Source organism: Epargyreus clarus, unplaced genomic scaffold (genome assembly GCF_041222505.1).
Source record: "Epargyreus clarus isolate Ecla_fem2 unplaced genomic scaffold, WU_Ecla_fem_2.2 ptg000022l, whole genome shotgun sequence".
Classification (NCBI taxonomy): Eukaryota; Metazoa; Arthropoda; class Insecta; order Lepidoptera; family Hesperiidae; genus Epargyreus; species Epargyreus clarus.
In genome coordinates this window covers 2,823,520-2,842,495 of record NW_027332229.1, presented here as the reverse complement: position 1 = coordinate 2,842,495, position 18,976 = coordinate 2,823,520, and the positions used below count along the sequence as shown (strand labels likewise).

Genomic DNA, 18,976 nt, shown 5'->3' with positions numbered 1-18,976 from the left:
CTAGACTTTGAATTAGGAACGAACAGTTCAAATTTGGAACACAGGTTACGACATAAACAAAGTGTTGCCAGTACTCTCAGTGATATCCGGTATTTGAGGCGCCATTTCGGCGAAGTTAACTTTGTGGTGAAAGACTTTCTTGTGGACGGTGAGATTGAGAATCGCGTGCATTTTAACGGAGTCACTGCGAAGGAGACGTTTGTCGGGGTTAATGGGTAAGTTTGTTTTGTAATTTTCATAGAACTACTACTAAGTAATTTTTGCGCACACACATACACATGCACGCAAGCATACACACACACGCGCACTCAAACACACATACACACATACTTTGACTCGCTGAAACACACACAGAGAGAGAGAGAGACACATGCAAGCACAAACACACACAAGCAAACACACAAACAGACGAACACGCACAAACACGAACGTGATCATACACACACACGCACACACACACGCAAGCACACACACCGATCAATATCTTGGAAGAACGTAACATTACGACATAAACAAAGTGTTGCCAGTACTCTGAGTGATATCCGGTATTTGAGGCGCCATTTCGGCGAAGTTAACTTTGTGGTGAAAGACTTTCTTGTGGACGGTGAGGTTGAGAACCGCGTGCATTTTAACGGAGTCACTGCGAAGGAGACGTTTGTCGGGGTTAATGGGTGAGTTTGAATGTGTTATGTAATTTTCGTAGAACTAGGACTAAGTCATTTTTGCGCACATACACACACAGACGCACACACACACACACATACACACAGACGCATAAAAGCATACACATAAACACGCGCAAACACAAACAGACGGACACATATTAACACGAACGCGGTCATACATACACACACACAGACTCGCGCATACACACACACACACACACAGACTCGCGCATACACACACACAGAGAGAGAAAGAGACCCGCGCATACACACACACCCACGCACGCTCGTTCACATCCACACGCTCAGACACACATAGGCACACCCACAGGCACATACACACATGCACACGCAACACACTCACGCGCCCGGACACTAACACACATGCGCTCACACAGAGAGACACTAAAACAGCCACACACACACACACTTCTTCGTTATTTTTTTAAAATATTTAATTGTAAATTATGACGTTATAATGTATTATTTATATAGGATATAAGATCGTAATGTCGGCATTTTTTTTAAGTATTACGTTTCAATGGGGCCCCAAATTTTCATCCGCACAGGGGCCCCGTATTATTTAAAACGAATAATTACTGACTCTATAATCAACTTTCTACTTTTATAGTATTAAAAAGTTTTCAAAACCATTGAACGGATGTTACAATCTCGGATCATTTCAATTCTGTAACCGTGTCCGGTATATATCTGTCGGCAGTTTGTACGTCTGTCCGTAAACAAGGTAATGTTACGCCATGGTGAAGCAATGGATATATTTAAACGGGTATAAAGTTGTACAGAATTGTAATTACTATAAAAATTGTAAAAGCTATATTGACATTCCAACAGATTTCAGGTCTGTGGTTAAAAACCTCACATTTTTTTATTTTTTTTATTTAATATAGGAGTAGCAGACGAGCATGCAGTCTACCTGATGGTAAGTGGCTACTGCCGCCCATGGACATCTGTAATCAACCCCAGATAGGATTAGATATTCCTACCTGAGGTCGGCCACAGATGCGCCACTACCCCTGAGGACTAAGCTGGAACGTCTCGGACAGTTATTATTAGGGTGAATAGGTGTGACGGTGATGCCGGAGTCGAATCACGAAAAATAGCTTTAATAACGTATATATAATAACGTATAACATTATAAATTAATAATCAGCTTTAAACAATTTTTGCCTATATACAAAATTTGTCGACTTATAGGCAATGTTTATCAAAATTTGCGAAAATTGATTAAAAAATATTATTACCAATAGACTCTAAAGTAGAAAAGAATAGAGTTTATTTACTATTTTGCAATTAAAGACTACATTTAGATAAAATTTCGGGTAAAACCTGTGCTAGGTTTACTACTCGTATATCTACACTAATATTATAAAGAGGAAAACTTTGTTTATTTGGTTGAAATGAATAGGCTCAAAAACTACTGGACCGATTTTAAAAATTGTTTCACCATTCGAAAGCTACATTATCCACGAGTAACATAGGCTATATTTTATATGAAATATATTTGATAAATAGATTTTGAGGCGGTACAAAGTTTGCCGGGTCAGCTAGTTATAAATAAATATTGTCTCAGATATTTTTCTCGAAATGTATCTTATTATAATTCAGCCCACAATATCTGTCTTTGCCGGCTAATCCCATATTCAGATCACATCTGGCTACAGATCCAAAAACTGTACACGAATGTTTAGTCTGTAAGTGACAATTTTTGAGAATTCTAGTTTGAAAATTCGGACAAGAATTACAATTTACATGTAGGTATTGTATAGAACAGTGATAGCATAGTGGTTAAGAAACTCGGTCTCTTGATCGAGGATTCCAAGATACAAATCTCAGACTCACCTCACCTCAGTATCACCTCTGATTTTTCAGTTATGTGCGTATTAGAAATTATAAAATGAAATATATTTATTTTATATAGGCCAACGGCGGCACTTACAAATTGTCAGTTACAATATTTTCTTATACTACTACCGGATTGGAACGCCACATCTACTGAGAAGATCCGGTAAGAAACTCAGTGGGTTGGTCTTTTTTAATTTTAATTTTTTTTTCTCTTTTTCCCTTTTTTTTAAATGCCATTATTTTTACATATAATTAATAAAGCATTAGCTCCAATTAATTATCACTTGATTGAATGGTGAAGGAAAACATCGTGAAAACTTACGCGCATGAAAGTTTTTGAAAAAATGTCAAAAGGTGTGTGAAGTCTACCAATACGCATTTGGCCAGCGCGATAAATGATTAATTGACCAAAAACCATCGTACAATAAGTTCAAAATTTAGGCCGAAATCCCTGGAACACGGATTGTTCGAAATCAGTTAATTATTTTTTAATTAAGCTCGCTAGTTTATAAATACACGTTACATTTACAATTGAACAAATCGAATCTAATTGTAGAGAGATTTGTGACAGAAATAACTGAGACGACATCTTGTCTCGTCTCAGCTACCGGAGATAATAAAAGATTGGTGCACACATACATAGTCGAAGGCGCTGCGGCACCACCGCCACACCTATCTTTGCCTATTAACAGCAGAGTTAAGCGCTGCTGTGTTCTGGTTTGAAGGGTGTGGTAAGGGACATACTTTTCCGAGGCGTTCCAGGTTAGTCCTCAGGAGTAGCGGCGCAACGTGGCCGACTTCAAGAAGGAATCCTAATACTAATCTCAGCTGGAATTGATCACATATGTCAATGGGCGAACATCCCGTACACCACTTATAAGTTACTAGCTGACCCGGCAATTGTGTTTCCATATAAAAAAAAAATGTTAAGGGTGAACAACCCTTATCACTTAGGGGTATGAAAAATAGATAGTCGATTCTCAGACATGAATATGCATATATTTGGTGAAAATCGGTAAAGCCGTTTCGGAGGAGTACGGTAACTAACATTGTGACACGAGAATTTTATATATAAGATAATATGTTAATGACCCATTAGTAAATGTTTGTATATAGTCAATGTATGCAACATTGTAACAGCTATTGTATCTATCTGTGATCATCTTAAAATAGTTCCTGACTTTTACACTCAGTTGCCAAGTGGAAACTGAATTCTTGTCATTAATATATCTAGTTTTTAGGGTTCCGTACTCAAAGAAAAAATCGGAAAAAGCAAAATAATAATAATAACTTTTTATTTCGAGAGACTGATGACTCATGTGGAAACGTTCCTGAGGTACCTGAGCACTATGACATGGGGCTCTACAAGGTGTAAAGAACTCTCCTTCTACGCCGGCGATGCATTGGCGACTCCTCTGGTGTTGCAAATGACCATAGGCGGCGGTGACTGCTTTCCACCAGGTAGCCCGTCTGCCATATCGTTAAGTTAAATTAAAAAAAAGTCGGAACCTAATACGACGCCTCCGCTGTCTGTCCGTCTGACTGGTTGTCACAGGGCTCTATCTCTTTACCGTAACAGATAGGAATCAAAATTTGGCCGATTTTTAAAGAGTATGTATAACGGTCACCGCTTCAACAAATACGAAAAATAAAACTTTATTTAAACAAATTTATACTCAACCGTATAAATGGGGGTCGCCATAGGTATAACAAACCCTTTTTTGAACGGTATAGGTAGGCAGGTCAAATTTTCACAATGCAATTACTTCGATAGTTGCTATGATGCCAAATACTGAATGTAAAAAAATGTCTGAGATGTCACACATAAGTCGAATCCTATACTCGGCCTGCCCACTCTCCGAGCGCTACGGTCTATAGCAAAAGTGTCGTGAGGATTTTTCGTGACGCTCGCCTAGCCCCCTTACCCAGCGTATAGATAAGGAACTTCGTTCAAAAAATAAATGAAAATTTCGTGGTACGGGACCCTCTATGTGCTTTTGACTCGCATTTGGCTAATTATTATAATATAGACGTAATACGTAGTAAACAAATAGGTATGCAGTCCAGCTGATGAAGTAGCCAATGCCGTATGGACATCTGTAATAAACCCAGATAAGATTAGGGTCCTACCTGAGGTCGGCCACGGTGTTGCTACCCCTGAGGACTAAGCTGGAACGCCTCGGAAAAGTATGTCTCTCTTACCACACTTCAAACCAGACCACAGCAGCGCTTGACACTGCTGTTATACCAGAAATAGGTGTGGCGGTGGTGCCAGAGTCGAACCATAAGGTTCTACCACCTACAAAATTCAATATAAGAATTTGATTTGGTTATGTAGCCAATAACAGCAGTGTTAAGCGTTTTTGTAATCTCAATTTTGAATTTCTTTGAGTATTCTTACAAATTATAGTAATATATTTAATGCTTATTTTGTAAAATTGCCGCATAAATAGCATAGATTAGTAAAGATTACTCACTCCTAACAAGCAAATGCACCCAGTTTTGAGAATAGAAATAGTTGCGTAGAAAAGGTTCTGCCACGTCTCCGTGCTAAAATATTTGAAATAATTATTTATTTATTATGTAAATTACGCAGTATTAGTTAATTATTCGTAAAATTTCTCTAAAAATGTTTTTATTTGTCAAGAATTCAAAAAAAGAACTTACTAATAACCCGTTTGTGGATTCATTCAATTTCAAGGCGGCGAAGTATCTTTACTAATCTATGGCTATACTATTTGCATTCCAAGTTCTTATTTTGTGAAAAGCAGGGAAAAATATAACCAAAATATAAAGGTGATATGACTAAAATCGAGGGAAATTAGAAACTAAATATAGATGTGATGGAACTAAAAACGGAAGCGTGTATCAATACACTTCGATCTTTGCACCGTATAAAAACAATTGCATAATACTTCGCGCCAAAAATAACGCGCGACGCCGCGTTGCAACTAGCGACATCTGTTAAGAAATGTTGATAATGGATTTGTTTTGCGCGGTTTCTTTAATACTAGCTGACCCGGCAAACTTTGTACCGCCTCAAAATCTATTTATCAAATATATTTCATATAAAATATAGCCTATGTTACTCGTGGATAATGTTGCTTTCGAATGGTGAAAGAATTTTTAAAATCGGTCCAGTAGTTTTTGAGCATATTCATTATTAGCTGACATCTATTTTCGTGTTTGAAAAATATTAAAAAAATGTAGATTTTACTCGTGGATAATGTAGCTTTCGAATGGTGAAAGAATTTTTAAAATCGGTCCAGTAGTTTTTGAGCATATTCATTATTAGCTGACATCTATTTTCGTGTTTGAAAAATATTAAAAAAATGTAGATTTTACTCGTGGATAATGTAGCTTTCGAATGGTGAAAGAATTTTTAAAATCGGTCCAGTAGTTTTTGAGCATATTCATTACTAGCTGACCCGGCAAAAATGTACCGCCTCAAAATCTATTTATCAAATATATTTCATATAATATATAGCCTCATTTACTCGTGGATAATGTTGCTTTCGAATGGTGAAAGAATTTTTAAAATCGGTCCAGTAGTTTTTGAGCATATTCATTATTAGCTGACATCTATTTTCGTGTTTGAAAAATATTAAAAAATGTAGTTTTTAGAGCATTTTCGAATGAAACAATATTTCTTCGTACTTTTTCTTCGATTTCGTGTTATTTTTGCACCACTTTACTGCGCATGTCGGCATTATTCCGCATAAATTACACCACTCAGCCATTTTGCCATTTGTGACTTTCTTCAATTACAAGGAGATATCTATACTTACCTATGAACATAGATTAGTAAAGATTACTCACTCCTAACTAGAAAATGTGCCCAGTTTTGAGAATTTAAATACTTGCGTAAAAAAGTTTTGCCACGTCTCCGTGCTAAAATATCCCTAAAATATTTGAAATAATTATTTATTTATTATGTAAATTCATGTAAATTACGCAGTATTAGTTATATATTCGTAAATTTGCTCTAAAAATGTTTTTATTTGTCAAGAATTCAAAAAAAGAACTTACGATAATAAGCCATTTGTGGCTTCATTCAATTTCAAGGCGGCAAAGTATCTTTACTAATCTATGCCTAATATTATAAATACTATTGAGTATATTTGCTACACTTTTACTGTAATTATATGTTTTATCTTCTTTTGAACCGCTGACAACGTAGATAGAAAATACAAAAAAATCATTTTTTTTATAATATAGGAGTAGCAGACGACCATGCAGTCCACCTGATGGTAATTGGCTACTGCCGCCCGTGGACATCTTTAGTTAACCCCAGATAGGATTAGATATTCCTACCTGAGGTCGGCCACAGATGCGCTGCTACCCTTGAGGACTAAACTGGAACGCCTCGGATAAGTATGTCCTCTTACCACACTTTAAACCAGAACACAGCAGCGCTTAACACTGCTGTTATAAAAGAAATGGGTGTGGCGGTGGTGCCGCCGGAGCCGAACCACAGAGTTCTACCACCTTCAAAAGTCAGTCATCAATCACCCTTCAACCGAAACGCAGAACTGCTTCACGCTTGAAATAGTGTGACGGTGGTACCTGAGCGCTATGGGGCTTTTGAAGAGGGTTGCAAAAAGAGTTTTCCTCCGAAGCCGGCGATGCATTGGCGACTCCTCTGATGTTGCAAATGACCATAGGCGACGGTGACTGCTTTCCACCAGGTAACCCGTCTGCCTTATCGTTAGGTATAAATATAGTAACAGTGATAGCCTAGTGGTTAAGAAACTCGGCCTCTCGATCGAGGGGCCCGAGGTTCCAATCCCAGGCACCTCTGATTTTTCAAAGTTATGTGCGCATTAGAAATTAATTATCACTTGCTAAACAGTGAAGGAAAACCGTGAGGAAACCTGCATACCCGAGAGATTTATAAAAAAAAAAGAAATCTCGAAAGTATGTGAAGTCTACCAATACGCACTTGGCCAGCGCGGTGGACTATGGCCTGATCCTTCTTACTCTGAGAGAAGATCCGTGCCCAGCAGTGGGACAGTAATGGGTTGATGAAGATAATAAATATAAAAAAAAACCTTATAGGTCCACGCCCAGCCGTGGGATTAAACAGTAATATTAGAATTTGAGTGTACTTCAACAAGAGATAAAGTGTTGTATGCATTTGTTTAGCTCGCTCATTCTGGGATGTAAAGGGCCTTGCACATAGGGTTGGTAGGCCTAAAATAATAAATTTATATTAAAACGAAAAAAGTTTCGAAATGAAGCGTTTTTATTTTTTATGTTTTCTCAAACGATACCATATCATAGGAGTGCGTAAATAATTGATACAGCACGAGTCGAACTCGCACATGTAGGGTTCCGTACCACCAGATTTTTAGGGTTCCGTACCCCAATGGTAAAAATGGAACCCTATTACTAAAACTTCGCTGTCTGTCCGTCTGTCACAGGGGTTTTTTTTTATAATATAGGAGTAGCAGACGAGCATGCAGTCCACCTGCTGGTAAGTGGCTACGGCCGCCCATGGACATCTGTAATCAACCCTAGATAGGATTAGATATTCCTACCTGAGGTCGGCCACAGATGCGCCGCTACCCCTAAGGACTAAGCAGGAACGCCTCGGAAAAGTCTGTCTCCCTTACCACACCCTTCAAAACAGAACACAGCAGCGCTTAACGCTGCTATTATAAGGCAGAAATAGATGTGGCGGTGGTGCCGCCGGAGTCGAACCACAAAGGGTTCTACCACCTTAAAAAAAATGGAATCCTATTACTAAGACTTCGCTGTCTGTTCGTCTGTCACAGGGTATTATAATAAAAACAAATAAGAACCATAAAACATATTTTAATATAGTTATTTTAAGTTGTTTACGTATCATTCAGCATCACCCCAACGCCATCTATTGTTGTCTCATATAACTAAGTATTGTTTAAAATAATAAAATGAATAAAAATAAGTAAAAAATAATGAACATTTGGTGGTACGGAAGTCTCCATGTGCGAGTTTGACTCGTACTTGGCGATTTTTTGATGTGAAACATCTATAGCCGCACGTAAAACCGATTTCTGGCGTGGCGACGCATGCCGTGGCGTATCGCCACGCGTCGCCACGCTATACGATGGTATATATATACAGTCTATATGCAGTAGTGTGTACGGTGTGGCGTCGCGTCGCCATGCGCAAAAATCGTATTTATTTTATCATTATGACATATTTAGTTCCTATCACAATATGTTCTTTTCTGCATATAACTTTTACGAAATAATGTCGATGTTTCACATCTGCCAGGCGTCCCGTGACGGCTCACATTGTTTTTTTTATTTGTTTTAGTATTTGAAAAAAAACAGCTATAGCTTAGGTTAACTGGTATGAAATTCAGTAGCAAGATAAGAAAATGTTCTTAAAACTCTATTATGTTACGATATATTGTATTGATGGTTAAATAAAATATAGTTCAAAAAACTAAAAAACACGCTTTTATGATAAAATTAACTAAAAAGTAGAAAATCTAAATGAATCTAGGAATCAATTAAGGAAGAGTAAATAGTATAATTGTGAAATAAATCTACAAAGTTTGAACGAAATCTGGCCGTTTAAAGTGGGTCAAAATCGCGCCCAAAGAAGTCGGTTACAAACATACAAACAAACATACAGGTGAAGCTAATAAAAAGCGTGTAAAATTGATTTATTTTATATACGAGGACCCCTATTATTAACTTTTAATTGAGTGTTTGTTATATCGGCCATAGACAAGGGATGCGACCTAATCGATATATCGATCCTCAAATATCGATAATATCAAAAGTTTCAACCGATATTATGTATAATTCAAGATTTTTGCAATAATTACATATGACGTGCTTTTCGCCGACATATTTCAAAGATTATTAATTTTGAACTTTTGTCCGTCAACTTATATATAAAAAACATAATTTTTTTGCAATCGATATTTCTATTTTTTCGATATGACATACCGGCTACCGATAGTAATTCAATGTCGTTAAAAATATCGATATTTTTAAATCAATACCATTGAAATTTGGATTTAAATTTCGAAATGTCATCACATCCCTAAGCTGTGCCCTACTGTGGGCTAAGATCCCCTGCCCATCAGTGGGCAACGCATTACACAACCCACACCTGACAGCCCTACATAAGTACAGTTGCACTCTTTCAGAATCACTCAAAAGGCGAGTCTTCAGTGAATATGGAACAAAACGGAGCTCTCTTCTAAATTAACGTTCTTTTTATAATTAAAGCAGTTTAATTAAAGCATTTATTCAGTATTAAACGTGAAACTAATTATACTTTAATAATTATACATAGTTTAAAAACTAAAAACCACGCTAAAATCGCACACGGAAAATCGTTAATCCTAATTCCTGACGATCCTGATGAGAAGAATGGGATAAAATTATTAAAATCGTGTATTGTCATCGGTTCTTGATAATTGTTCAAATCAATTCAAATTCAATTTTCAATCAATCGGACCGTTCAAAGTGGGTAAAAATCGAGTTCAAAGATTCAGTAACATACATACATACAGGACAAGCTAATAAAAAGGAAACTAAGGTAGAACTCTGTGGTTCGACTCTGGCGGCACCACTGCCACACCTATTTCTGTTATAACAGTAGTGTTAAAGCGCTGCTGTGTTCTGGTTTGAAGGGTGTGGTAAGACATACTTTTTCGAGGAGGAACTCCTTAATATTAATCCTCAGGGGCAGCAATACTATGGCCGACCTCAGGTAGGAAGCTAATCTTATCTGGGATTGATTATAGATGTCTGAGCGTGAGTAGCCACCATCAGATGGACTGTATACTCGTTTGCTATTTCGATATTATAATAAATAATAGTTTAAAAAAACTAAAAAAATACACTTTTTATAGAAAATCCAACTAAAAAATAGAAAATATTTTTTTTTAAATTTGAATTAAGAATAGTGTAAATAAGATAAAAATATTTTTTATTGTAAAAAAAGCGTGGGGTGCTTTTTAAGATATTATCAAAATGATAATACTTCTACAATATCTATCAATAAAATATTTATAACTATTGACACCATGCACCCCACGCTTTTTTTACAATAAAAAATATTTTTATCTTATTTACACTATTCTTAATTCAAATTTAAAAAAAAATATTTTCTATTTTTTAGTTGGATTTTCTATAAAAAGTGTATTTTTTTAGTTTTTTTAAACTATTATTTATTTTTCATTTTTTGGTCGAATTTTTTATAAAAGCGTATTTTTTAGTTTTTTTTAACTATTATTTATTTTTCATTTTTTAGTGATTATTTTAGCGATTATTTTAACGATTATTACGTAGCGTATTATCAAGTTTATCTTTCGAATCAGCATCAGCACCTTTGCTTAGCAGTGCAAAAATGAATATTGGGTCATTGTTTAACACAGCTGTATGAAGTGGTGTTTTACATTGGTGTTTATTTTTATTGTTAACGTGAAAATCCCAGAGGAGTTGTTGAATGACATCCGAATTGCCAATGCTAACTGCTTTCTTTCATAATTTATACCATATCCCAGGTCCTCTATCTTGGATAAAAGTAATCACGGAAAAAGGATGACAGAGCATCTTTTAAAAACAGGCGCTGATGGCAATACTCAAGAGAAAAACGGTCAACTGCTTTACATCTAGCCATTTCAAAAGGACGTCGACCAATCATCAATTTAATATTACAGCATGATGATGTTAATATCAAAAATAATTCTAGAATTTCTTCTCTTTGTGTTGCTGCTGCCTGCAGAGATTTTAAAACTGTTAGTAGTTTAATTAATTTTACAGCTCGGGTTAATAATATAAGTTGTGACTATGACGATGAGCTGAAATCATATATGCCTTTACATTTGGCAGCAAGCAATGGGAACAATGAAATAGTGGAAATCTTGTTAAAGGAAGGTGCAGATGTTGAAGTGCTGAATGAATAAGGATGATGAGACACCGCTTCATGATGCTATTAACAACGGACGCGTCGAAGTTGAGGTCAGGTCAGGTCAGGTCAGGTCAGGTCAGGTCAGGTCAGGTCAGGTCAGGTCAGGTCAGGTCAGGTTAGGTTAGTTTAGGTGATCGGCGCGCCTGGTAGATTCCTTTATTGGTCTTAACGCAGACCTTCCGGGTCTCAGGAAAACAAAAATCGCTGATCCTGATTATCCTAGTAAGGATAACGGGTCAGAATGTTTAAAATATTGAATTGTCATCGGTCCTTAATAAGTATGCCAAATTTCAAGTTAATCCGACGTTTTGAAGGGGGTTAAAATCATGTTCAAAGATTCCGTTACATACTAACATACCAACATACATACGTCTGAAGCTAATAAAAGCGTATTAAAAATAGTTACTTATATAATACTAGCTGACCTGGCAAACGTTGTGTTGCCATATAAATAAAACGATGTTAAGGATGAACAACCCTTATCACTTAGGGGTATGAAAAATAGATAGTAGCCGATTCTCAGACCTACTGAATATGTATATAAAATTTGGTGAAAATCGGTAAAGCCGTTTCGGAGGAGTAACGTAACTAACATTGTGACACGAAAATTTTATATATAAGATTTCGCTTTCGCTTATGTAATAATGTCTTTTAATTAGGCTCTATTGTTCTATAACGTCTAGAAAGAAGAATGCCCATTCTTGGTACTGATTTTTCTCATGCGTCAAAATGAAAGTAATATTAAAATTATTTTTTGATTTTTTTACATATTTTGTCGATCAGAATAGTTTCTTTGAACAGGGGATTCCATTTAAGATAAAATAAGACGAAATGTTGATTGTTGTTCTTAAAAATTAAAATGGCGGTATTTTATACTCGGAATTCATTATTTTAGGTTTTTAGGATTATTTTAGATTTTGTTTACCTACTACCTTTTAAAGTAAATGAAATATGTCAATTGAACTACATTATAGGTACCTACTATCAGTTAAAACCGACCATCAATCTATTGTCGGATATTTTCGATTTTGAGGTTATGTAACATTTCGGTAAATAACTTCAGAACCCGGGTGCTGGTTTAAAAAATAATTATTGGAGGTAGTATTTGCTTAATTATACATCGTCCACAACAAGTTTCAATTTGATGCAACTCTGGACGGCGGTCCATACTTTCATGGGCATTGTCCTTTGAATAAAATCATACTTAGCGTTGAGGTCGAAAATATTACGTAACTTAAGAAATTTTAATATTCACCCACTTTATGTCAACTATTTCGTAATTATTATATTATAATGTTTATAATATATTTATGATTAACAAACAAAAAATATGTGACATTTTAGAACATTTATTTTTAGTTTTTATTGTTACAGTGACCATAACAATACACAATGTTAAAGTTTAAATGTCTATCTATTACGGTTCCAGAGATAGAGCCCTGTGACAGACGGACAGACAGCGGAGGCTTAGTAATAGGGTTCCATTTTTACCCTTTGGGTACGGAACCCTAAAAACATATAATTATGTACCTAATTACGTAAACAGATGGCTATATAAGTACGTTAATATATTAAGAATGCGGGAAAAAGTTCAATTTATTATTTTAAAGAAAGTTGGTAGAACTCTGTTCGACTTCGGTGGCACCACCGCCACACCTATTTCTGTTATAACAGCAGTGTAGTGCTGCTGTGTTCTGGTTTGAAGTGTGGTAAGGGAGACGTTATCCGAAGTGTTCCAGCTTAGTCCTCAGGGGTAGCGGCGCATCTGTGGTCGACCTCAGGTAAGAATATCTTATTCTGTCTCACTGATACGGCAGTAGCCACTTACCATCAGGTGGAGCATGTTCGTCTGCTACTCCTATATTATAAAAAAAGGAATATCATACCTGGGGTTGATTACAGATGTCCATGGGCGGCAGTAGCCACTTACCATCAGGTGGAGCATGCTCGTCTGCTACTCCTATATTATAAAAAAAGGAATATCATACCTGGGGTTCATTACAGATGTCCATGGGCGGCAGTAGCCACTTACCATCAGGTGGAGCATGTTCGTCTGCTACTCCTATATTATAAAAAAAGGAATATCATACCTGGGGTTGATTACAGATGTCCATGGGCGGCAGTAGCCACTTACCATCAGGTGGAGCATGCTCGTCTGCTGCTCCTATATTATAAAAAAAAGAAATATCTAATCCTATCTGGGGTTGATTACAGGTGTCCATGGGCGGCAGTAGCCACTTACCATCAGGTGGAGCATGCTCGTCTGCTACTCCTATATTATAAAAAAAAGAAATATCTTATCCTATCTGGGGTTGATTACTGATCTATACGGCAGTAGCCACTTACCACCAGGTGGAGCATACTCGTCTGCTCCTATATTTTAAACACACGTAAAGATACGCCCCATATCACAGTCACTGCGCAAACACAATAGTGTGCGAAACTGACGTAAGGGTGCAGCCCTTTTCTGAATATTGTAGCTACGCAGGGTTGAAGATTTCTGACTTTTAGGCTTTTTCATAAAGATTATGGGGTTCGAGTCCCAGGTAATGTTTGGAAGTTATGTACGTGAATTTTATTAATTAGAAGTCCAGGGTTCAATTCCAAATCATTGATTTTTTAAGATATGTCTGTGACTCTATATTTTTACTAACTATTAAGTTAAGATTAAAATCTACTTCGCAACAATCCGCTACAAATATGTATGATGGTATATATTTTAAACCATGCAGTATGTACCTCCCTTACACAAAGGATGCGTGCAGATGCAAAAATTAAAAATATACACCACCATACATACCACCACCAACACGTGTTTCGCTCCAAAACGGAGCATCATCAGGGTAAGTTGACTCTACGATGGTTAATCGTTAAGAAAAGAAACGCCTGGTACAATTAACTATTTTACTAACTAGTCTATTCCTTTTTTTTTTGGGGGGAAACCTTCAAAAGGTACCCGGTGCCGTGGGAGCTACGCAGGTTTATGTGGGATTCTTACCGCACTAAAACCCCCCCGGTGGCCGTCCTCGGCGCTGCGTAGAGGGCTCCGGGATCTCCAAAGGAACGCAACCGGAGTCCTCTTAGCGCGTAACTAGTCTATTCCTAGGCTACATATTTTCGTAATTATGCACGTTAGACATTATTTTCTATTTGCGTAATGGTGAAGCAAATTTCCTACCTGAGGTCGGTATGCCACTACCCCTGAACACTAAGCTGGAACGGCTCAAAAAGTATGTCTCCCTTACCACACCCTTCAAACCAGAACACGGCAGCGCTTAACACTGCTGTTATGAGGCAGATAGGTGTGATTGTGGTGCTCCCGGAGTCGAACCGCAGACGGTTCTACCACCTTCAAATGTACGTCACATCCTTACGATTAAATAAGTCAAAACAAAAATCAATGGGTTGCACTCCGGGAGTGTCGGCAGAAGAACTTTCGAAATCTATAATAAACTAGTGGTGCGGCTTCGCCCCCGTTTAAAAGAAGATAATATGACATACTAACATACATAAAACTGAAAATTCGGACCTTCATTGCAACGAAAGTGGCACCATCTGGCGAAAATTGGTCGTACCAACTCTGGAACCTTCGTGGGCTCATGCACAACAACTTTGCTAAAGATCATCACTTGATCAAATGCATAGTTTACGATTCAATCCTTACTAATATCGATTAAAACAATCGATTTTTTTGGTACAAAAGATCGATTCTCTTATTAATAGATCTTAGATCGCCATCCCTAGTTCCCGTGGGCTTTCCGGGATAAAAACTACCCTATGTCCGTTCTCGGGTCTCAGACTATCTTTGTTCAACATTTCATTAAAATCGGTTCAGTGGTTTAGGCGTGAAGAAGAGACAACCAGACAGACAGACAGACAGAGTTACTTTCGGATTTATAATATTAGTAAGGATAAAAAATTTAGATGACACCCATTATTTTCTATTCCATTGTTTTATTTCGATCACCATATATTTTTCTATGCTGACATCGGATGACAACTTTACTTTTGCAGTTTGCTTTGCCGTCTCACGAATTTTATATCAGGGGTGTTACTACCATCTCTTAAAACAATGTTATTTTAACCATACTTTTACTTTTTTGCAGGATTTTTTTTTTATGCAAATTTTGTCAATTTCAGTTAGATTTATACAATGGATAGACGAAAAATTAAGAATTTTCAACTGTGTATGATGAATATTTTACTGTTTTAAGGAGGAAATAAAACTTTCCTGAACTAGGAACTAGAACTAACACGTGATCCTAGCGCGAGTTTAACATTTTTACCCATCACAAAAGTGCACAACGCCACTAAAAGATACACTTCAAAATGTACGCGTCGAATAGCTATCCTCTCTTTAGGAAGTCGGTTAAAAAGCGACTCTACCTTTTTTGAGGCAAATTGTAGTTTTATCCTGTTTGTTTTAAATAAGTGTATACTCAAGTGAGAATAAAATTATTTTCCTTCCTTGAACTTTATTATATTTCCTCATTATTTAGTATCAACGTTGACAGTAATATTATTAAATGCGTTGTAAATACCGAAATGATAATTTCGTTTGAATACCTACTGTCCTTCTGGGCACGGGTCTCCTCTCAGAATGAGAAGGATTAGGCCATAGTCCGCCGCGCTGGCCAAGTGCGTATTTGTAGACTTCACATACCTTTGAGAACTTTTTTAAAGATCAGTTATGTAGATTTCCTTGCGACGTGCCCTTCACCGTTTAATCAAGTGATAATTAATTTCTAACTTAACATAATATAACTTAATATAACATAACTTTGAACAATCAGATTTGGTGCCTAATTCAAACTTCACACCCCTAAATAGAAAAACCGAGTTTTTACCACTAGGCTATCACTGCTTTTATATTTGCAAAGAAGAAATTAATTTATTTTAAGAATTATTATTGCAGAGTATATTAATATAACATGTTTTCAGCTAGACCATATTTTTATTTAGCTCTATTTTAAAGGCCGCAAACGGTCAATTATATTGTGCAATATTGCGAATTTTGCGTTTATGCTTCCAGTAAATGAGTATGCAAAGGTTTTAAGCTGCTAGAACCAGTTCTTATACGGTGAAGGAAAACTTCGTAAGGAAACTTAAAATATCTTGCAAAGCTTTTCAAAGGTATGTGAAGTCTACCAATACGCACTTGGCCAGCGCGGTGGACTATGGCCTAATCCTTCTCATTCTGAGAGGAGACCCGTGCCCAGCAGTGGGTCAGTAATGGGTTGATGATCATGAATGAATGAATTAAGTGATAATTAAGTGTGGCGGTGGTGATAAAGTGAAGATAGAGCTTTAGTTGTGACGTCACAAAACCCAAAGTACAAGATGAAATTTTAAATAAAGTATTAGTTGTGACGTCACAAAAATCAAACTTGATCGCAATTTTACATGCCATTTAAGTTGTGACGTCACAAAATCAAAATCAAAAAGTGCGGTATTGTGCATGCATGCACCGCTTGCAAAATTTTATACATACTAAGTTGTGACGTCACAAACATCAAAATCAAAAATTGCGGTATTGTGCATGCATGCACCGCTTGCGAAATATTACACATACTAAGTTGTGACGTCACAAAATCAAAATCAAAAAGTGCGCTATTATGCATGCATGCACCGCTTGCGAAATATTACACAGGCTTTAAGTTGTGACGTCACAAAATCAAAATCAAAAAGTGCGCTATTAAGCATGCATGCACCGCTTGCGAAATTTGACACATACTAAGTTGTGACGTCACAAACATCAAAATCAAAAAGTGCGGTATTGTGCATGCATGCACCGCTTGCGAAATTTTTGAACAAACTTTAAGTTGTGACGTCACAAAATAAAAATCAAAAAGTGCGGTATTATGCATGCATGCACCGCTTGCGACCGGGGTCGCGGGAACCGGTCCCACCTGTTCTGGTGGCACCGAATCGCGTGATTAATTGCCACTCAGTTGTGACGTGTAGGGAATGCTGAGGATGTGGAATTTACATATTTTACTAAGAAACCTTTTTAATATTAATTGTTTGTATAATAGAATAGAATACACTTTATTGCACACTTTAGAATTTAACAGTAGTATAATCTATATAAATGACTGTTTATAAAATTATCGCGTGCTTAAAGGTAAAAGGGCCTATAACAAACGTAAAAATTTTTTACGTTTCAGATAATTTCAAACCGAATGGCAAAAAAAAAAATTTTTATGTGCCCTTTCAGCATAAATCCCTATTAACCCTTAGCTATAGGACCTTTTACCTTTAAGCACGCGTTATATTGTCCGTGACTTGTTAATATTGCAATATTAAATGTATACCTAACATTGCAGGTAGGTGACGTAAATAGAAGTATTTACGTCACCTACCTGAGAATCGAACCCGGAACCGTTCTAGTGCATTGTACGGGTCGTTTCACTTCTATATTACACACTTCAAAGTTAAAATGCAGCGCTTTTGTCAAATCTCCATAAGTGTGCATCCGGTCTAAGGCGCTTGTTTCATCGTAAAGCGATAGCGAGGAAGTATTCGTTGTGACGTCACAGATATCAGTGTTAAATAAAAAGTGCAGATAGAGCTTTAGTTGTGACGTCACAAAACCCAAAGTACTAGATGACATTTATACATCTGTTTCAAACGATTATTTGTTGTGACACTAGCACCCTCGTCGGTCAATGTCAAAAAGATCAAGTGTATTTTTATAGTATAGAAAAAAGTAGCAGACGAGCATGCCACTTGGTAGTAAGTGGCTATGGGCGCCCAAGGACATGTGAAATCAAGCCCAGATAAGATTACCTATATTCCTCCTTATTGTCCCTGTGGTTCCGGGACCAAAATAGGGCTACGGTATCCCCTACCTGTCGTAAGAGGGGACTATAAGGGGGCTTCCGGGGTTGTGGGCGGCAAGAGTGGGAGCTCGAACCGCCTGGCCAGCGACTGCGGCATGTGAAGGCAAGCTGTTGTACACACCAGAGGATGTGGCGAGCTTATGTTCACCTGGGCAGAGCCCAATGGGGCAACACGCTTAGAGGGCTCTGGATGCGTTCCCTGGAGATCCCGGGAGTCCTCAACGCAGTGCCGAAAACGGCCACCGGGGGGATTTTATTGCGGTAAGAATCCCACATAACGCCGTGTCGCTCCCACGGCATAGGGAATTTTGAAGGCTTCCCCCTCGTAAACAAAAGAAAAAGAAGAAGAAAGCTGTTCCGAGACCACAGAGAAATTCGTGAGAAAAGCTAACATGCCTGAGAGTAAAAAATAATTCTCAAAGGTGTTTGGCCAGCGCGGCGGACTATGGCCTATTCCTTCCCTCTTCAAGATATTCATAAGAAGATCTCTCGTTGAGGATATAAACCCTCAAACAGCGCAATATTCTCGCTCATAGTAGAACAAGGGCTTTCCCTCGCATCTCATCACTTAGGCCGTCCCTATGAAGGGTTTAAGAATGCATTCTAGCTTATATCTGTTGTTACAAATAAATATATATGCCTATAGTTAAGCTGTTTTTTAGATTTGTTGCCCAATGTTGGACT

The 18,976-nt window shown here is 37.3% G+C and overlaps 1 protein-coding gene across 1 annotated transcript in view; it reads left to right on the top strand.

Annotated features, from left to right (window-relative positions):
- Nucleotides 1–18,976, top strand: part of LOC140751218 (uncharacterized) — a 76,960-nt gene that overhangs the window by 2,389 nt on the left and 55,595 nt on the right. The window contains exon 3 of the mRNA XM_073085081.1: nt 493–671. Coding sequence (XP_072941182.1) covers nt 493–671 — 179 coding nt within the window. The remainder of the gene's footprint in view (nt 1–492; nt 672–18,976) is intronic.